This window comes from Haliaeetus albicilla, chromosome 13 (genome assembly GCF_947461875.1).
Source record: "Haliaeetus albicilla chromosome 13, bHalAlb1.1, whole genome shotgun sequence".
Taxonomy (NCBI): Eukaryota; Metazoa; Chordata; class Aves; order Accipitriformes; family Accipitridae; genus Haliaeetus; species Haliaeetus albicilla.
The window spans coordinates 26,021,032-26,043,739 of NC_091495.1; the positions used below are offsets into that span (position 1 = coordinate 26,021,032).

General features: G+C 38.2%; 1 protein-coding gene across 7 annotated transcripts in view; it reads right to left on the reverse strand.

Moving 5' to 3' along the window:
• PRKD3 (protein kinase D3) overlaps nt 1-22,708 on the reverse strand; it is a 49,542-nt gene that overhangs the window by 11,874 nt on the left and 14,960 nt on the right. For all 7 annotated transcript variants that reach the window (XM_069800545.1, XM_069800543.1, XM_069800538.1 and 4 more), the window contains 10 exons: nt 20,821-20,959; nt 18,956-19,087; nt 18,089-18,246; nt 14,783-14,972; nt 11,994-12,071; nt 9,805-9,988; nt 8,195-8,318; nt 5,274-5,351; nt 3,373-3,649; nt 203-255 (listed from right to left, as the gene is read on the reverse strand). In XM_069800545.1, coding sequence (XP_069656646.1) covers nt 203-255; nt 3,373-3,649; nt 5,274-5,351; nt 8,195-8,318; nt 9,805-9,988; nt 11,994-12,071; nt 14,783-14,972; nt 18,089-18,246; nt 18,956-19,087; nt 20,821-20,959 — 1,413 coding nt within the window. The remainder of the gene's footprint in view (nt 1-202; nt 256-3,372; nt 3,650-5,273; nt 5,352-8,194; nt 8,319-9,804; nt 9,989-11,993; nt 12,072-14,782; nt 14,973-18,088; nt 18,247-18,955; nt 19,088-20,820; nt 20,960-22,708) is intronic.

The following is a 22,708-nucleotide window of genomic DNA, read 5'->3' on the forward strand; positions in this document are numbered from 1 at the left end:
CTTAGCTGCAGTGTAAGCAGGGACATACATTCATACAAACTAACAGCTGTGTCAGGTAAGTAGATTACTTCCTGTATAGAACACAGACTTCTTTAGCTACAATACCCTGGTGTTGCTTTCTCATCCAGACACTGTTACGACCAATTACTTTGTAATACCCAGGCAAATGAACACCCATTGTTACACAATGCACATGACTTACCACATTCTCCTGGACTTGGCAATTTGAAACAGAGATGCTTAGAGATAACTCTTCTGCAATAAAGAAGATATAACTGAGTAAGTAAATAGGAAGGCCAGGCTTTTTCTAGTAAAAAGGGGAAAAAAACAAAACAAAAAACCTTTACTGACTTCTAACCCAGTCATGGTGAAATGATTTTTATTGATGTTCTGCAGAAACATCATACCCTGGAACTCAGATTTCACAGATTAATTAGATAAACAACCCTGGGACTTTTGCTGGAATTATTTGTCTATTTTTGTCATATCACTGATTACAAAAATAGTAGAACAGTACGAGTGTGTACACAATAGAGAGCTGGAAAACCAAAAGCAATGGTAATGTCACAATTGTATCAGAGTTCATTAAACTACTAAGAATTTCTGGTCGTAATATAGAAAAATACAGGGAAGAGGACCAGGAAGATCCCTTATAGTCAAATGAATGTGGTTACTAATTTTCTATGGCATCAAGATACACAGAATTAATGCATAAGAAAAGGAAACAAATCAACCGAAGCAAGTAATAGAAGACCTGATAATTAAAAGAGCAATAAAACCCATAATATAAAGAATCTTTGTTTAATGGATGAACTACAGAAGCATATCGATCTTTGGAATAAAAGAGCACATCTAGGAAGTGTAATTTGCAAGTAAAAGCACCAGATAAAGACACAGAATTTTTCAGCCTGCAGCAGATGTTGACACGAAGTCTTCATTAAAGGAATAACATTATGATGCACGGACAAGAAGAGATACGTCAAGGAAGGTTCCTTTGACTTCCAATACAGAGGTGAAGTGTCTCAGACAAATGGACACCTATCATTTGTTATTTTAACTTAAAAAAAAAAAAAAAAAAGAGAAATGTAGAACAAATTCACCTACAAGGTGGAGAGAAGATATACTATAGATTTACTATCACTTTGATAAGAGCCTTTATCACCCTAAGAAGAGCCTTGAGCTTTAAAAACATAATTTCAGAAAACAAAGATGTCTGTATCTGATTTTTGCCACTTGTGCTTTATCTCAAAGAAGGAATTTACAGACTGAAGACAGCAACAAATGCTAGTTCTCAAAGACATTCTGAATACTGCATCTGAAACATGAACTGGAATTACAGCCTTGCATATTTCTACTGATTATTGACTACAGTCAAGTCTGTATTGGCATAACACAATGAAAAACAAGGAAAAAAAAGCAGACAAAAAGTTACTAAGGTCAACACAAACTGCAGCAAGGTTGAAACAAGGTAACTAGAAAGTGAAGATACAGCTTTTGAAACTGTTTAAAGAGAACACACTGAACCCTTCTCCACAGATGGCTACAGAATACAAAATATCTACTAGGTAGAGATTGAGTTACTCCTTGCAAATAAATCGATTTCTCTAGTGTCTGAAATGCGTAAGAATAAGGGCTGAAAAATTGTCACTTCCGAAGAAATCAGTAATGCCAGGACTTAATATGTAATCTATACCAGGTAACAGCTTACTAATCTTCTCTTTCTCATTTCAGCTCAGAAACATCCCACAAAGAAATATTCCACCCCAACCACCAGGTACCAGGTCAGAAAGGACTCTTTCCCATGGGTCAGACTGGGAGCATCCTCATTTCTAGTTACTTTCTGGCCAGAGCATGGTATAAATTGACTAACTAGTATCTTGTGGACATTTTGACACTACAAATTCCCTGTTGCTGCAAGAATTTCAAGCACTAGCAATGTCTCCCTCCTCTTTTGGTCTTTTCATTTAAAAGAACATATTTGAGGCTTTGGGGGCTTTGTTTTTTTAACAAAAAGTCTAATTTTCTTAAAGACTCTTGGGATACACTTCATGGCTCACAATGTGTAGGAATAAGAGGCATGAACGGACATTTTGTGGGCTTTCTAGAGTTTAAATACCAAGCTGAATTGTCTAAGGATATGCAAACGCCGCTTCACAACTCATGGTAGTTTCTTATACTTCTGCAATCCTAAACATGCTGAAATACTTTCTCCCTGTATCTACCCCAGCAGCCCTATTCCCTACCACTAACAAGTTTTACTATAAAAATGTTCTTATTTATATCTGAAAAAATTTGATTTTGGAAAAAGCAACTGTCTTTGCAAGTCTCTCAGCAACAGTAAGCCTTAGGTTCTAGAAAACAGGGAGAGCTTTTGGAACTAAGAATTTCATATCAAAAGTGGCATTTTACATATGTGTAAGGCCAGTTATGAGGTACCATCTTACAGGTATGTTTCTTCACTGTAATTAAATACAGATACCAGTACTGGCATTTCATAGTTTACCATTTCAGACCACGGTTGTATTTTCAGAAAGTGCCTTTACCTCAGACTAGCATTTACAGGTTCTTAACTGTTGCTGATGCAGAATAGCTGGATATCAGAGACAGAGAAACTAATCTCAGAATCTGCTGCAAAAGAAAATTTCACTAAAAGATTAAGGAGTAACTGGAAGATGAAAGGAAACTAAAGAATGAAAGGATAAATCTCAGTATAGAATGTGAATGAACATCATTGCAAGGAACAAGAAGATGTCTTAAGAGAAAGAACACAATATATAGTTTAGTGGACCATTGATAATGAATATGATCCTATGCCAGAGAAAGAAAGGGAGGGCAGGTGCATAAAAAGAATAGGGTACTTTTTGTTACTACCCACAGCTCAGCTAAAGTTCTTTCTGTCACTGGCAGTATTTACATTGCATCACTAACTCCTTTTCTTCTCCTTAGCTACTGACATCTCGCAAATTAAAATAAAGGGGCTAACATCAAAAAGCATCCAAATTTAGTTCTTTCAGAGTATATGTATATAATCTGAATTTATTTAAGTATATTAGAAATATCTAAACTATGATCCCTTTTTATATCCAGCAACTACGTGTGAGTTCTTAATGCTCCTACAATAAAGCTCTGCAATATGCATTCATATTGTAAATCTGATTCTTAACTACTACTTCCTGCTACAACAGATTACAGGATTTGCCCACCCTCCACAAACCTGAGTGTCACTTTTTAGAGACTTGTGGAAAATTATGGACCTAATTCAGCAGATAATAGACAGACAATACTTCACTCTAAATAACCACTTTTCTGAAAGGAATCTCTACCATTAACAGCTTCAGAATATGAATAATAGTGCCTTGTCTGCCTGCTTACTGTGATCTTTTCCTTGTCCTGCAGCAGTGCAAACGCTAGCTTGAGGAGTGACTGGCATCAAAGCCTGACGAATGGCTTTCTCCCAGCCCTGAGCTACGTCAAGTCCAACTCCGGTGGCAGCAAGAACAGGACTGTGATGACTGCTGCCATTGTTTTCGCCAACAAAGTACACCATCGTGTCAGTGATGATCTCAAAACAGTATGGGTTGCTGCCCTGCACCACGTTTGAAAAATCTCGAGGCTGAGTCACCTGGAGAATTTCTGAAAGTGGAATCTCCTGAAGAAAAATATTAAAGATTAAAAAATGAAAATGCACATAATATTTTAATATACTGATACTCAAAACTTAAAATTGTTTGCAAAGAAATCAAAGCAAATATATCAAAATACTAGAACGCCAAGCTTCGTAACTAATGTCAAACTGCATGACCACTGCCCGCCCAGTTTTCTGAATTCCTCTATACAAGCCTAGAGACACTTCCAGCCCCACCACAGTTCTCTCTATACAACTACTATTTTCTACTCAAACTGCATTTATATTCAGCACGAAACATGCCCCCACAGCATACAAATGCTGCACAACTATAAAATGATCATTTTCCCCCTGTAGTTTACACAGCTTAGCTACAACAGAACATGACAGGGGAAAAAAAGTAAAACAAGACAACATGAAGAAGAGGATGTGGTTATATAAGCTAGTCAATAAGCACATATCTGAATTGTTTTGGGTAAAGATTCTCTTTCATACAGATATTAACAATTTCTACTGACTCCTCTACCTTATCAGTTTAAGATCATGGTACAAGCAGTACTAGAGAACAGATCTGAAGGAAGAAACAGTTGCAAGTTCACACTAGCTGGAGGACATTCCACATAGATGGGAAGGTGTACAGGTGCATGTCACTTGCAAGAGTAGTGAACAAGCAGGTGAACACCAGGCTGGCATTAGGGGGATAAGAGACAGTAGCTGATTACGATGAAGAGCAAATAAATGTAAAGGCAAAAACTGTGAATGACTAACAGCAAAGACAAATAACCTGAGATTTAAGCAGTTAAAAAAGGGGTGCAAAGGGGCAAGTCAAAGGACTAAAAGCAGCGACATAACGGAGCAACAAGCAAGGAACATATTTTACCAGCTGTGTTTTGAATGCACAGGGCAATACAAGTATCAGAGAGGTCTGAGAAGAAGAGACTGCACTGGTCAAGATAGGGATGAAAAGGATCTGGGCAAGTTTAGCTGGGTGTACAGAGAAAAGGCTTGATCTTAGAGATGTTATAAAGGAAGAAGCTGCAAGATTTGGACCCCCACCTAAAGGTGTAAGACAAGAAAGGGAAAAATCCTGTTTATACATTCGAACACATTTTCTGAATATTCCACCACTGAATACATTACTATATTAACAATATACTAAATTTATTGCTAAGCTTTATTTATATAATGCCAGGCTGCACAGTAAGTTTTCCTCTAAATCTTACTTGCAACTTCCAGTTGTACAGTTGGGAATAATTTAATTTTGGGAACCTCGAAATAAAATACATAAGCATGCAAACTTTCAGTCACTACTTATAGAATACAAAAATCCTAGCCTTCATTAGACTGGCAGCCAAACAAATTCTCTGGTAACTGTGAAGAAAGCTTAATATGCTAGGTAATTTAGGAGAACAGTACATGTAAAATGCAAGGAGTGACATACTCAAGGGGATTAGAACAGCAGCTGCAAGCAACTTCTCAGAGTTAGTCTTGGTCCTTCTCACCTATAAGCTTCAGCCAACAATTAACCTAATCACAGTTTTGATTAAAAAAAGATGGGGAAAAGGAGATAACACTTATACTTGCTCACAAGTAGATTTCAGATCTATAAAACACTAGTGCCACATAATTATTAATCATCATTAATTACCTTGTAATACTTTGTTCCAGATTCATTTTGAAATAGCGTGAGGCATTTGCTGTCCAGTCTCCAGTAATGTCTTTTTCTCTACAAAATGCACAGTACAATAACATAAGGAACAAATCACTGTTATGGCTTTTGTTATCTGATTATTTAAATGAGAATTGCTCTAAAATTACTAAAATAATCAATTAATGTTAATCTACAGTTGTATCTTAGGCTAGATACATGAAAAAATACACTTCAAGAATAAAGATTTTTTTTTTAAATTCAAGAAGAGGCTCAGAAAGTATTTCCACAAACCAGAAAAAAAATATCACTTACCTTACAGTAATAGGAGTGACAACAGCAGTTATCTCGTACAGGAAAAACACTTACCTACGCAGGTTTCACTCCAGATACACGTGCTCACAAAACCTGAATTATTTTAATTTAGTAACAATTGTGGGAGTTGTGCTTTCTCCCTGCATGGCCTCACACCAACATCGCAAGGATTCAAGGACTGAACAAGCCTAACAAGTCCTTAATTCTTTTGTCAACACAGAATTCTAGGAGGTCAAAAGCACACAGTGGCAAGACAGACAGATTATGAGATTCAAGTGGACAAAATATCTTGGGGGGAAAATGAAATAAAATAAAAATCAAGACAGACTAAATAGCCATTTTCTGGAAGCCTCCACCAATGAAAAATACCTTCTCCAACAAAAAGTAATATGAATAAGCTGTTGCACATAAGTGCCTTGTAATTTTAAGCAGAAAAACATTCCTCAAAACAAAGCTTTTAGAAAGCTAATACGGTTGTATGAACCTAACTTACTTTGCTTGCACCATGCTCATATAGTTAGAAACCCATTTTCATTTTTCCGTGGCAAAAAAACAAGATCCTTAACTCTGGCCTAGGATGACAAAGTTTGAAACATAATACAGTAGAGCTTCAATCACTTCAATCACAGGGAAGCTAAGACTACCTGTAGGAGTCAGACAAAGCAAGCTAGGTCATGAATGGATTTAACTATATGGAATTTCCAGGCAGCACTGAATGGAAACTGGGTGAAAGCATAAGGGTGAACCTGTCCTTGAGACATATATGCTCTTTACTAAATCATGAATCAGGGAAGACTTTGGAGGGGGGGAAATTAAGGAACAGGTTGGTAACTCACTCAGATTCAAAATCTGCCCATACCCTATTCTGAGAAAGGATGGGCTCAGAGTGAGGAAAAGAATACAGATGATGATACAGAAACTTCTCATTATAAAGGGTGAAATACCTTGTTATCCAGAGTCAGCAAGAAGCATACAGATATTGCTGTTAAAATGAACTTTGTCAGAACTGATAGAAAGCCCAAGTTGTTTCAGGAATAGGAAATAGTCTGACACTGCTGAGAGCAGAGTGGTCAAGGGAAATAGCCAATGTTGTAATGCCTAATACAGAAGTCTCCTTCCATTAGCAAGCTCTATGAGATCTTGCATGGCTGAGGATATCTTGCTCTGGGCAGAATACTCCACTTCATTTGAACTGCCTTTTTAGGTAGATGTCATCTAGGTAGTAGCCAGACTGACAGACGAAGAAAATCAAACTAAGCTAAGGTGTACAATCTGATCACCATTCTATGAGGAGGTTCAGTAAAGTCCATGGAAAAATGTACTGGTTGTACTGAAAGATTAAATCAGAGCTGAATACTAGGTTGGCCCTCAACAGTTCTGCTAGAACTATTCATCTTTGTCTGCTACCTGGCCTTAGTTTTTCCATAGTCACTTGATGATAATTGTGTCTGTTAAGTAGCCTTGCCTGGAATCTCATCTGAAATATGCTACACTTATTTTGGTTTCTGATAAATACGTCTAGATATTACAAAACTGTACCTTAAAGAAATGTTTTGTAAGGCAGTTTCTGACAGACCACTTGCAGTGGTCTGTTTAGTTGACAATCACAAAAAGTAAAAACACTACAGTAACTTGAGGTGACTAGTATCTCGTCTCAGCTTGATTTCAGTAGAAATTAAATTTGCTTCTCTAAATTGCTGAAGTCCCCTTCAATCAGACTCCTGTGTAGAGACAATGCAAAAGTATTTATGCTGCCTTTCATGAACAGTCTCAACATGACACACTGTGCTTCACGAGATCTGGGAACTTCTTGACTTCATCCTTTTCATTCATCTACCAAAAGACAAGAGTATTCACTCCCTCCCATCAGACAACTCTGCGGAACCCAGTTATTCTTCCTTACCTTCCTCCTCAATACACAAAATCAAGGAGCTTGCCTAAGAAGATTCAATTAAGAGATCATTATTGGTAGCACTGGAAACAAACAACATAGTCTTTTTGGAGGATGTCTGCATACCCAAGGACATACAGTCAAGCCACAACTCTTTATTCCACTGACATCAAGAGGAATAGTGAGTTTGCGGGGGATGGTGTTCAATGCTGCTTACTTTTAGATAGGGTGAAGTGCTAGAGGAATTAAGGGCTCCCATATCTACACACAGACATTTACAAACACCTAGATTATTAGAATAATAGCATCAGCCATTTCAGTACTCATAATTTTATAATGATTTCCACCTCTTCCTGTAGTAGAATAAAAACACTGATACAAATATTTAGTTCAACTGCTAAACAGAAAGAAGACATAAGCAAATTATTCCAAATCATCTCAGGAAAGCTGAAATTTTAAACACGCAATTCATTTGAGACAATTTAGAGATGCTTCTCCTTCTTAAAAGGGAGAAGGAAAAGTACTGTTGAACCACCACATGAAGAATATTGAATAAGCTACAGTTTCTCCTTTAAACGAGATTTCTTTATAATGAACATCATGGCTAAGTTCTTTCAAATTATACTGTAAATCAGAGTACTAAATAAGATAAATGAAATACACTGGATTAAAGAAATAATTTAACTTAACGTAGGAAGAAACTAAAGTCACTGACCAGATTGTCTCTACTAGTATAGTGGACCATCCATCCTTCCTTCACCATTGTACTACTCTTCCTCTTTGTGTGCTTGATCGACTGTACAACTCTCATGAGAGGAATATTATTGCTTGTTGAAGGACTAAAAAAAGATAGAACAGTTAATATTTAACAGGGTAAAATACAACACTACTGCAATTATACTACACATTTAGCCCATAATTTTCAGGAACAGGCACCTTTTCTTCCCATACAAATGTCATTGATAGATGAAATTGATAAGGTATCTGAGCTTCCACTAGCTCTCCTGGTGCAAGTATTGCAGTACTTAGATTACTCTACGGAACACAGAAGAAACACACTGGAATGAGGACACCTACAGAAATCATCCTCTCCCAAAACAATTAGCTGAGACTGCTGGTCTTAATCGAGCATAAAAATATAATTAACATGAGCATCACTATTACTTTCTCTTGTCTGTATAAGATGACTATGCTACTTCTTAATATTGTTATTACACTAATGAAGGTCCCTACCTAAGCATACAAACAGGGGTATGTTAATTCAAATCACAGCTGCACTAGAAAATTTTATCAATGCTCAGGGATATTAACTGTCCTGCAGACAAGCATTTTACAATCTCTAATATTCTGACAGTCATTAGTTAAACATACAGGTTTCAATAGCACTGAAAATGGAGCAAAGCACTCAGTTGCCTGCTTAACACCAGAGTTCCTACATGTGACACTAACAGAAACATTTGTAAATACACAAAATCACAAAGCAGATTCAAAACCAAAAATGTAAGGATGCTTTAACACAGCACACAGTTACACTGCAGAACTGGCTACCACAGGATGCTGTACATGCCAAAAACTTTTATTGCTTTGAATCCCACTAGAAATAAATGGAAAAATCCTACCTAGAGGTGGAACACAAAAAAAGATGCTACTTACAACTCAGGAAGTCCTTGAGCTATAAATTGCTGAAAGTTGGGAAGGTATCACTATATGCTCTTCCTCACATATTTGTTATTAAGCTCTGAGCTAAAACAACCTTTAGTTTGACCTAACACAACTACTCTTATGTTACTAAGAATGACTTAAGAAAATCAGGATGACGCTATTCAGAATAATACAGAAGGTAAAAAGACTAAACTTGATTAAAGAAACTATGTAACAGTTATCAGCCTGAAGACTTCAGAAAAATCACATTCAAGATCAATAAAGCAAACTTCTGCCTAAAATACATATAGACTATGATACGAAAATTAAAATATCTCAAGTAGCTCCTTTTAAATCAACACATGCATAACAGTAACTAAATTAGTCTAAAATCAAAGACCTTAGCCATGTTAAGCCATAAAAGTCACCATGTTTTGATGATCTGGTTTTATTTCTTTGATAACAATCATAGCATAGCACTTTTTCCAATCAGAAGAATTTATGTTTCAGATTTTCTTGAGACAGGATAACTTTACAAAGCATTTTCAAGTTCAAAAAAACCCAAAACAAACCACAAATGAAAAAACAACACTTGAAGCAGTAAACCTCAGCTAATCAGAAATGGTTTCCTCACAATACTGAGGAAAGTGCATCCAGAGCAAAGAAATACAGCTTATGACTTACCTGATGGTTTTGACAGCTTCCTCATCTTTGTCTCCATCAAGGTCAGATGGATCCATAAAGAAGATTTTGTCCTCTGGAGGAGAGGGCTCTTCAGCATCATCTAGACCTCGACTACCATCACTGTTCATTTCACTGCTATCAACTTCCATTGGCATGTCCAAGTCCTGGCCTGGGCTAGCAGGTTCTGGAAACAACACAGGATTCAGATATTATTTCAAATACACAATTAAAAAAAACTCAAAGAAAACAAACAAACAAAAAAAAAACCCCAAAAAAATTTCTTCTTCATTTCACATTTGTGCAAGTAAACATAAAAGTACAATCAGTATATACAAAATCCTCAAGTTTCTGCTAAATGGTGCAGAGTATGCTAATGAACATTATCAGTTTGGTTTTGCTAAATGCCAAGGCAAGAGAGACCCATCTAAAAGAAGAATCATATTGAAAGAAATGGAGCGAAAAGCTTAAGGTCTAAACCTGAATCTCATTAAGTAATTCTGTTCCACAAGTAATCAGTACAAAGTAACCTCTCGATGGCTAGAGATGACCCAGAGAACTACTCCTGTGCAAATGAAATTCTCTGTCAACAGTAACCCAACTCTATTCTCACTGCCCTTGTAGCCCATAATAGCAAAAGTAAGAGAGAAAAGGAGGGCTGTGGTATTGCAGGAAAAGAGAAAAGCAGAACAGATCTTATTCACATCTGACTCTCTGCTGGCGGCAGTTTAAAGTTTCCAAAAGCTGTACAACTTGCACTGTGGAAAACTAAGAATTAAGACATACAAATACCTTCATCTACAGCCTTTCTTTTTGGTTTTTTTGGTCTGAGAAGGTTCAATTTAAGGGTGGGAGAAAGAATGAAAAACAAATGACTCGTTATGTCCACAGAAGAATTCTATGAAATTGTAGCTCCTAAACTATGTGCCCTAGCACTTAGCATCACAAGGGTAGTGAAAGCAGGCTGCAGCAACAACATGTTGCACACTATTGTTCATGGCCACCGATCTCAAGACCCAGGCAAGAGCCTTGAAGCTGAAGAAGGCAGGCATGAATGCATGCGATACACTGTGCAATGGCAATGGACCCACTGGCTAACAGGGCTGCTGCCCAGGCCTCTGAATCAGGTTGTACAGTTTGGTGTGATCTGCTGCACGTCATCAATTTTATTCCCCTCAAAATATGTGTGCCAAGGATCAAAATTTTGGGCAACACAATCACAGAATGGTTGAAGTTGGAGGGGATCTTTGGGGGTCATCTGGTCCAACAACCCCCATAAGCCCATTTCTCCAGCCTGTCGAAATCCCTCTGGGTGGCAGCACAACCTTCTGGTGTATCAGTCAGTCCTCCCAGTCAGCAGCCAGCTTGCTGAGGGCACACTCTGCCCCATCATCCAGATCATTAATGAAGATGTTGAACAGGACTGGACCCAGTATTGGCCCCTGGGGTACACCACAAGTTACCAGCCTCCAACTAGACTTCATGCCACTTATATCACCCTCTAGGCCCATCCATTCAACCAGCTTTCAATCCACCTCACTGTCTGCTCACCCACCCATATTTCATCAGCTTAACACTGGTCTAAAATTTATATGACTAAACTTTCTTCCACATACTATTCCCCACCTTCCCCTTTCAACTCTGTAGGGTCTATTCAGAAAACAGTCCTACTTAATTGAGGTTTCAAAAAAAAAAAAAAAAAAAAAAAAAAAAAGAGTGGGGTTTTTTGGCTTGGCTTGGTTTGGCTTGGTTTTTCCTTTCTCTTTTACCTCATAAACTGCTGGACTAACTCTGCCCACTAAAAATCATGGATATGAGAAAGTCACAAAAAATGGTACTTGTCTTCAGATATTAACATTTTAAAATATATATTTCATGGTGAACAATGAGCAGACTGATCACAACAGATACTTAATTTTTGTACATTGAGAAGACTTCTTCATTTTTTATTTCCTTTGAGCAATCTCAAGCAAAGCACACTGTACTTGCCAACACTGATTACGTAAAATTAAATTCACCAGAGTATAAGTTTTACAGTGAATCTTTTTAATTGTCAGCAATCTCAGGTGAAAAAACTGGGAAGATAAAATAAAAAGACTTAAGATATTCAAAGATGAGAGAATCAAAAGCTAATGCATCTTGTTAAGCCTCCAGAGATCTGTCAGTATTTGAAAGCATGTTTCTCATCTTACCTCCGTTGAAAATCACCTCTCCAAGACAGTCTCTAGGTACTTTAGACGCACAGCGTTTGTGACAGTTGAATCTGCAATCTAAAATAGAAGATAAATAAGCCCATGATACCAGAATCTTACTCCTACTCAAACACTAACATTCTATCATTCACTACTTCCATCACAAGCTTCAGTTCAGATTCATACCTTTACATGTAACTGAAGACAGTACCAATGAGGTCACCTCCAGAAGGAAATTAACAAACTTGTCCTGATGTCACATGTTGATTTGCCCCACCACTATTTATTATGTCAGCACTTCCCCTTCCAGTATAAAACAATTTTCTACTTCTCTAGCTTTCTCTGTAGTTACTTTTTCCATTATGATGTATTTTTTCCCATCCTCTCATCTGTTCCACATCCTTTTTCCATTGCTATATGATTCAAATGTCTCATCTCTACCATTTTTCCCCACCTGCTGCCTAAGACTTGCAGCCATCAAAGCCTCTAGTATCACACACCTGTATCACAGCGCAAATATGCTCTGCAGTAAATCCCAAAGTCCAGCTTCCCTATCATTCAGATTACAGATTTGGCTGAACACTGAAGCTCCATTTCTGCCTGCTGACACAAGGCAGACAGAATAACATTATATCCAGATCTGGCCTGATGTGGAGATGGAATCTAACCTGGATGTGTGCCATTTCTGCATCCGAGGTATCAGATGTAGCCTACTGAACAAAGTCCAGCATACATTAGTGGTATTAACAAGAATTTCCTTTATTAGCAGCATCGCTGTAATTTTCAACTCTGTATCAACATCATGAATTTCAAAACTCCCTACTGCCCCCACAACTGTTTTCAAACTGCTAATGTAGCCCCTTTTTGCTATCCAAAGAAAGCTCATTGTGCTTTTCTTGTGCCCAGACAAGAGAAAAATCATTATCTCCCCATTTTTACTAGCAGAGAAGCCAAACCCTGGAGCAAAATACAATCCTGTTCAGCTTCTGAGTGCCTACAAGGAAGCATCCTAGGAGACCAATGAACTGTCCTTTCTATAGCTCTGTTTTCAGTCCATATTATGGAATATGGTTACTTCACTAGTTTGAAGGGGGCTGGAAGAAACAGACATTTCAAATCCTACCAGGGAACTAGAAAGACTAAGAGCGAGTCAATCCTAATAAATAAATCTAGGTCCAGAAACATCCTTGAGTACTGCAATGCAACTCTCTAGTAAACAGTTAGAAACATCCCCTAGCATGCTTTTGGCCCACAGCATTAGCACAATCCCAAACAGTTCCCAGGTCTAGTTCATAAATCAGAGCATCCCATGAAATTGTTCCCAACAGGCAGCCTGCATACAGCCACTCAGGCTGGGATGCTAAGAAAACTTGTTCATGAGCACGGGTCATTTTGTCCCAGTTGACCTCAGTGTCCAGGAGTGTTCCTGGGCACATTTAATTTATTACCACAAATATAGCCTTAGTATCCCAAAGATCATCCTCAGAGTCCAAGTAGAAGCCTGGATGAATTCAAGAAATCCAGGGCTCTTACAGGTACTCAGGAACATGGGCCTGCTGAAAGGCCCCAAGCTTTGGGAATATGCACAAGGAAGTCAGTGGGAAACCTTAAGAATCTGTAGGAGAAAGCAGTATGAAAATATTTTGATTGTTTGATATCAATTCCTGATATATTAAAAATACATATAGGATCGTACTGCATAAATGGAGGCCTATTAATATACTTATTTGTGTCCTATGCATATACATAACGTTTCTCTAGGCTTATTTTCCATATGAAAATGCTATCTTTATCCAGTGTCATTCAATTCCCTGAAACTGACGTGGTAGCCCCATTTGTTCACCTGGATATACAGTCACAATAACTGTATATAGTCAGTAGCATCAATATGTTAACACTGCAAAGCATCTTTTTCAGGCTTCATTATTTATGTATTACTGACTGAAAAAAAACCAAAACCCACAGTTCAGGATGCAGACTTCAAACAGACTACAAAGACTGCAAATTAATAAAAAGAGAAATGAAAGATAAAACTAATTCCTTACTTACATGAGACAGCAGTACTTTTAGTCAAAAGAAAGTTAACACAGCTATAAGCTTACAAATTTTGCTCTCCTCTACTAAAGGAAATTGAAAATATATTAAGTGACCTCTTTCAAAATTATGACCTTTGGTACTCATGTTTGATAAACTCACATGAGAGAAATGGAAAGTCCTTTCCATAGTAATGTTTATCATTAATCACTACAGTTTTCTTTCCTGCAACAAAGCTGACAGATCTGCACTACCCAGCAATAAAGAGCCAGAAGATCACAATGTCATAGTTGTGCCCTGGGAACTGCAGGGAAGAGCCTGAGAACTGATATCATGCATCTTAACATATGCTAAATAAAAACCATAGAGCTGATGAAGCCTAAGCTAGTGCAGGAAAGGCACCTACCTGTGTAAATGTTGGGGTTTTTTTTTCCAAAAGATAATAACCAGTATTCTGTACTAGAATACAAAAATGAAAACTTACAAATTCTTTAGTGATGAGTCTAGAAGACAGATGTCGAACAAAGGGAAGTACTGATTAAATCTTATTTTTCAGGAAAATGTACAATGCACAGTCTACTAAAATGAAAATGAGGGCTGCTGTAATCCTCTCAAAAATATGCCATTTTTCAAAAATTATACTGCCCCGTTTCACAGTGTATAACCTTCTGGCAACCAAAACATAAGTTGAAATCAATTTTAAATACAAAACCTGTATTGAAATCTATCGCTGCAGCAGAAAATTAAATGTTTACCTTTACACTGCATTCCTTGGCGAAAAAGGCCCTTGAGCAGCCGTTTGCAATACTGGCATATGGTGGGACGAGTGTAAGAGTGAACAGCAAAGGTGTGCGGAACCTTCACTCTGCAGAGCACCATCTTTTCCATCCAGATGGGACGGCCACTCCAGGAGGGAATCCTCTTACTAGGTTCTGGGCAGCAGCGCTGCAATAAAGAAGGTATACATGATTTGCACCAAAACAGTTCTACTGCCATGACTTTGGAAAAGTCACGGCAGTCAGGTAAAGTCCCTGGTGACTAGAAAAAGAGAAATATTGCACCCATTTTTAAAAAAGGTAGAAAGGAAGACCCTGGGAACTACTGGTGTGTCAGCCTCACCTCTGTGTCTAGGAAGATCATGGAACAGATCCTCCTAGAAGCTATGCTAAGGCACATGGAGGACAAGGATGTGACTCAAGACAGTCAACATGGCTTCACCAAGGGCAAGTCCTGCCTGACCAACCTAGTGGCCTTCTACAATGGAGCGACTACATCAGCAGACAAGGGAAGAGCTACAGATGTCATCTATTTAGACTTCTGTAAGGCCTTTGACACAGTGCCCCACAACATCCTTCTCTCTAAACTGGAGAGATATGGATTTGATGGGTAGACTGTTTGATGGATGAGGAATTGTTTGGATGGTCACATCCAGAGGGTAGTGGTCAATGGCTCCATGTCCAGATGGAGATTGGTGACAAGTGGTGTCCCTCAGGGGTCCGTATTGGGACCAGTACTGTTTAATATCTTCATCAATGACACAGACAGTGGGATCAAATGCACCCTCAGCAAGTCTGCAGATGACACCAAGCTGAGTGGTGTGGTTGACATGCCTGAGGGATGGGATGCCATCCAGAGGGACCTGGACAAGCTCAAAACATGGGCCCATGTGAACCTCACGAGGTTCAACAGGGCCAAGTGCAAGGTCCTGCACCTGGGTCAGCACAACCCCCAGTTATCAATACAGGCTGGGGGATGAAGGGATTGAGAGCAGCCCTGAGGAGAAGGGCTTGGGGGGTACTGGTGGATGAAAAGCTGCACATGACCTGGCAACATGTGTTTGCAGCCCAGAAAGCCAACACTATCCTGGGCTGCATCAAAAGAAGTGTGACCAGCAGGTTGAGGAGGGTGATTCTGCCCCTCTACTCTGCTCTGGTGAGTCCCCACCTGCAGTACTGCGTCCAGCTCTGGGGCCCTCAGCACAGGAAAGACATGGACCTTGGAGCAGGTCCAGAGGAGGGCCACAAAAATGATCAGAGGGCTGGAACACTTCTCCTCTGAGGGAAGACAGAGAGTCACAATTGTTCAGCCTGGACAAGGGAAGGCTCCAGTGAGACCTTACTGCAGCCTTTCAGTACTTAAAGGGGGCTTATAAGAAAGATGGGGACAGACTTTTTAGCAGGGCCTGTAGTGATAGGACAAGGGGTAATGGTTTTAAACCAAAAGAGGGTAGATTCAGACTAGATGCAAGAAAGAAATTTTTTATCATCAGGGTGGTGAAACACTGGAACAGGTTGCCCAAAGAGGTGGTAGATGCCCCATCCCTGGAAATTCAAGGTCACGTTGGACAGGTCTCTGAGCAACCTGATCTAGTTGAAGATGTCCCTGCTCATTGCAGCGGAGTTGGACTAAATGACCTTTAAAGGTCCCTTCCAACCCAAACTATTCTATGATTCTACTTGGGGGTGGGGGGGTGGGGGATGGGGGGAGTGTTGCTCAGAAAGTGACCAGATAAGAAAGCAACCTGGCTAAGGAGCTTTAAGAGGACATTCTAGTATCACAGAGCAAAACCAAGAAAACACCAGACATAAAAGCGTTGCAGAGAGCAGGAAAGTATGTAGGAATCCTTATTTCCACAGAAGCTAAAATGCTAAAAATTCACTCTTGCAACTTTTTTTTTTTTTTTTTTTTTTAGCAACCTGGCAAGGTTCACAGACAGCACATACAGACCCCCATGTAGGGTATAAAATGGAAAACACTGGAGGCAGGCAAACCATAATCTAATCACTACCTCAAGCTATCAGTTTTTAAAAGCAACGTATGGCATGCCTGGAGAGCTTACTAAGTTAGGCAAAAATATTTAGAAAATTAAAAAATAATTTTGGACATTAACCCCCCCAAAAAACTCTTTGAAATTAAGTTAAAACAAAAACTTTGACAATTAAAACACAAAAGGCATTGAGTATCATACTGAACATTCAGCAGGATAAACTTACACTTACTTAGATCTACAGAAAAACGTAAAGGAACATGGCTTTATGCATCTGACCTAAAGCATTTTAAGACTGCTGAAAGATAAACCGCAAATATAGTAATATGTTACTGATCATGTAAGCCAAGTATTCGAAATCACACAGCAAAGAAGAGGTGTCAAAGAGGTACTAAACATGCACATAGAAATCATGAAGTTAAATTCTGTGATAGAAGAGACGTTTACTATTCTGTTTGCTGAATAAATCTTACCAATAGTTATAAACATCAGAATAAATATTTTTCATTACTCAATACTAGGCTTCGTAGACTCTAGCTAAAAAAATTACGTTCAACTAGACAATCTTATATTTTAAACTATGGTAAGAATCGTTATACCGTAAAGTAACAGAATTAGATAAGTAGGAAAGACCAAGTGTCAGAAGCACTGCTTTTACCCCACGGTGGAAGCAGGAATGAAACAAAGTGATCTAATCACTGTCTGTCCTGTCTTATGATCCCAATATAGTTGCAGTATAATCGATAACCTCTCAGCAATCATCATAACCATTAGACCAAAGAACTATTATGGATGATGGCTTTTACTGTAAGCCTTTCATCCTCTACACCCTCCTTGATAAGGCTTGAGTTTTTTTAGATTAACTCTGAAAAGCTTAACAGCATATCAGGAGCACTCTCTCTTCTCGCAGCATAAAAGCTTACAATTTGTACTGCTTTAGCCAAGTAACTATGCTATACTGATACCGTAATTACAGAATGAATCTGTATTACAAAGAAAGCAAGGTGGTTTATATTCCTGAAACCAAAGTTCTCGGAGTTCATATAACAATGAGTGACAGGCTAATAACAAAATTATACGTGGAAGTTATAATTTACTTCCCTTTTCATCTCTCACAGTAATAATAGTTATCAGTAAGCGTCACAGTCACCAGGTTTAAAAATGAACTAAAACCAATCATAATGGTTAAGCTCAACTCCCTCGTACTCATTATGAGCCACTTGCAACCCTATCTAGCTCCCCAGAAGTTAAAGGATTTAAAACCAGAAATTGTTTTCCCTTTCACATTACATACTTCTTCAGAGGCAGAGGATGTATATTCAGCTTGTGCTGGTCTTGGAACTGAAAGCCCTGCTCCTGGTAAAGACACATTAGACAGACGCCTCTTTCTCACTCCACTGCAGTTATTTGGAATCTTGAAGGCGCATCGTTTATGGTAGTTTAACCCACAACCTGAAAGAGAAGGTTTTTTAGACCAAAAAACTCCCCACATTCAGAGTAACAAAAATAGTACTAATATTTTGATAAAGCAGTTAAAAAGATGATCCAGGAAAATGATAAAGGCAGAAGTAGATTGTTCTGTTAAATTCTCTTATTTTAGTGTTCTCGATGCCATTCACAGAAACAGCTTTTTTTTTGCACTACTTGCTATAATAGCAGTCTCCAGTAAGCCCAGCTCTAGAAACAAGATCTAAACTCCAAAGCAGCTGATAGCCCTCCTCACTTCTCCCCCCACCAGGAGACTTTCATCACTCCCTCATTTTGGAGCACTAGAGCCAAGGAGAAGCCAGTGAGCAGGCAGCGTCAGTACCTGACAGCAGGCTGCAGAGCACTCTGCAGCCAGCTGGATGAAGGCCATAAGGAAAGGGATTCCCCTTCGGGAGTTTCTCCAAAGTATGTGCTCCTTGTGCAAAGAACACAGGCTTGTAAGCTAGCTATTTTTTTCAAAGTGGGAAACAAGAACACTTAAGTCATTTGCCCAAGGTCACACACAGTTTGGCATTAATGCCAGGATCAGAACTTGGATTTCCTGATGCACAACCCCTTCCAACTCTACGAAATACTACATTTATCATGTGCTAACATATCAAATGATACAATTTCTTCTTCCTCATCTCATATTGATATACACACACAAAAATGCACTAAAAATCAGACCTACCTTCACATTTTAATCCTTGTCGTACCAAACCCCAAAGCATCTCTCCGCAGTAGTCACAAAAAGTGGGAGCCTTGTAGGAATGCACATAAAGTGCATGAGGACGAATCTGGAAATCTTCAACTGTAGCCAAAGCTTTTAAAAAATTGCAGTAAGTTATGGTTCTTGCCACAGGATCAACATGGATTTATGGAAAGAATATGTTGTTTTAAAAACAGCAGATTCAAAGAACACTAATGAGCTGTTTAGGGATCAGCATTTTACTGTATACCATTTAAATAAGCATTTAGAAATTTACAGTTTTCAGTAAGCCTTTTTTATTGAGGAAAAAATCCATTGGATTCTGTAGGCTAATGGCCGCAACTAATCAACAATGAGTCACAATGCTGAAAACCTCACTAAGTTGAGAAGGCAAATACAACAAGCTTTGCTAAAATCAACTTAAGAGTAAATATTTGAAAGAGCAACTTAATTTTCAAGCTGGTTTGTAACCTACAAAATTTTCAAACAAAGGACAGTTCTACAGGTTAGATTTTTATCTTCTAAACGACTTTTTCAGTAAAAGCTTATTAGATTGAACTCTATCATTGTGTGTATCAAAACAGAACTGTGGATAGAGTTTCCATGGAACACTGGAAACTTCATTAGTAATGTTCTTTTTCTTAAACAAGCATAGATATATTTAAATGATTTTTTTGTCCTGTTTCTTTGGAATGTAGATTTAAAAAAAAAAAAAAAGCAGTATTTTACACCAACATTACCTTGCCCTGATGGCTACTATTCTTTGATCAAATATGTACTAACACTGCATATTCAGATTCTCATGTCTCAATTTTAAAACCCTACTGAAAGAGATTTACATGTCTTCAAAATGCCTCGGTTTCTGGTAGTCTGTCTGTTTATAAAGAAGCTGTCAAGAGATTGTCAAGAGGCACACAAAACAAATTTTCCAAATATGTCATTCACCAGAAGCAATGAAAAGCTCAAACCAAGATGATCAACTACTGAAAACCCTAGACATGCCTAGCACAGTAGGTACTGAAATGCAGCCAAGAAACTCAGCCTTATGACTCTGGAAATCATACTTCATTGATCCAATTTACAAAACAAATCCCATGACACCCAAGAGATCTCTCTTTCTAGAATGTAATCTCAGTTTGGCACTTAGTCCTCATAGTCTGAAAGAACTGCTCGATACTAGTCCAGCTTTTATTTGTAGTTTAACTACAGCTGGCTTTTGGCTGATTTTGACAGGGTATTGATGAAACACATACAATGCAAATCAGTTAGGGTTTGGTCAGGGGTGGGGGGAGTCCTCATTATTGAAGAGTACTACAGGTTAATAACCACCACTCTAAGGACTTTATCATTTAAAAGAAACTGTTTTCAAGCACAATAACCCTTAAGAGTCTGTCCTTATAGGTATGATTCAGCAACTACGTTTATATAAACCCTTTTAGCAGTACAAACCATCAATGGCAAAAGCTACAGAACAAAAAGACAGATCTAAGCAAAAGAAAGCCAACGACAGTTGGAAGAGAAAATTCTGAATCCTACCTTCATTTCAGCTTCAACAATTATAATAATAAACATATTATGATTATAAATTCATATTCTTAGAATTCAGATTTATCTATAAAAATAAACCTGAAGAAGATTAAAACACGACAATGAAACAATAACAAAACTGAGTGCTGAAGCATCAGTACCACTTGGATTTTCTTAGAACCCTCTACCTCAAAATAGTGACCCAGTATGAGACTTAAGTCAAAGAGCTCAAGACAAGCATGACAGTAATGGTCCATACAGTACTATTTTCTTTTAATTTACTGAATAAAGCACTGTTCCACTATTACAACAATACCTACCAGAGAGTACAACCTCAACAAGATCTCCCTCATGTATCTCTTCTGCTGATGTAATTCGTTGCAAAATATTATCTGAGTTCAGGTCATGACGGAAGAGGAGAATTTTGTCATACATGCCAAAGAAACCACACTCTGGGAACTGCAATAGAAAGCAAACTCTAAATTAACACATGCTCTTTGATAATCCTATTCATAAATGTTTTTAATAACAGCTACAGAACTTGAGTGTTTTAAGTATTCCATGGAAACAAAATTGATCTGCTTATTTTTAAGGAACTGAAGCATTTTCTGAACTGAAATGTAGCATAAAAAGGTAAGGTAAAAAAAAAAAAAAACCACCAAAACAAAACATATAAAACTCATCAATACCAACTTCTTCCCTGTTCCCCCCCACCCCCAACAGTGACACTTTTTTTCAAACCTGAAAAGAAAAAATGTTAGGGTTTTTGTTTCTTTGGGTTTTTAATCTCTCAGACCTGCATAATCAGTCTGGCACGTGAAAGCCAATGCAGATCTTTCTAACTCGGATACCGCCACCTGTAACCCTTATTTTACAAACATTCTGGTCAGGCAGGTACTGAGCTTGAGACAATCCAGCAGCACCTGCCACACTTTTCTCAATGGGCAAACCAAGAGAGGCTCCATGTCGTTGTTCTACTATAGTTTAGATCTGCAGAGGCAAGAAAAGGAAAACTCGATTCCCCACAAGGACAGAAGATAATATTGAAAATCCATAGAGGGGATAGATACACTAAGTAACATGCCGTTTCTTCATGACACTTCACTGAAAACAGCTTTCTTATTCTGTATTCTCCCCACTCTTCAAAATACTGTCAAGTGTGAATTAAACTTCTAAAATGAGAAGGTTAAAAGTAAACAGATATTTCACAGAGAAAAAAAGCAGGAATAGACCCTGGAGAGAAATAAGTAACGATCAACCAGCTCCTTTGGCCTTTTTTTTTTTTTAAACCAGAATTCAAACTCGAGGTGGGAACACGCATACAGAAGTGCTCCACAGAAGAAAAAAGGAAGAATGTGGGAAAAAGTATGGAAAACAAACTTCCAATTAATTAGATAACAGACTACAGTTTGGTAATTTAGGTCTTGCACAGTCAGTAAGCAACGGGGTCTAAACTGCATGAAGCTTGCGGTGTATTAATTGCCCTTAACTAAAGTAGTCAAGGACTTGTTTCTACCAAATCAAAGACATAATGAAGGTATCTGTCATGCCCATTGTTTTCACACTCCCTTCCCATTCAGAGAGCAAATAATTTCCTCTTTCTGGTAGCAATTTTATCCAAAATATTAAGATGGCCTTCTCTGTTTTGGTGTGCACACCCTTACACATTTACATGACACATAATACCAAAGAATCCCCACGCTCTGGAAAGCATACTATCTACTTGGACAGTCACAAAGAGATGCAGAATTTGTGCCTTTTAATCCACGCAAAAGTAAAAGACAGACGTCACAACACTATACTGACACCAGCAGATATTTAACCACAGCACCAAGAAACTGATTTACTGGGCTGATGCCAAAGCAGCAGGCTGCTTCCTCTGTCTCCCAACTCTCTCTTAGGTTCCCTACATAAATTTGACACTCTCTTGTATTTGTACAGTAGGCATGACAGTACAGATATGACAGCAGCATTATACTCCCTGAAACCAGATGCTTTTTAAACTTTTATACAATAAAATGCTATTGATTAAAATCTCTTCAGTCATCTGGAATTACCTATAAGAACTCCTCTCTTACCATACTTTCAGTGTACTCTCCACTGATTGGTCTTGATAAACAGCAAATATCCATGAATATTCTGAAAATTACATTTTCCCAATTGCCCAAAGATTATTTGTATTAGGAAAGCAAATAAAAAGCTTGAGAA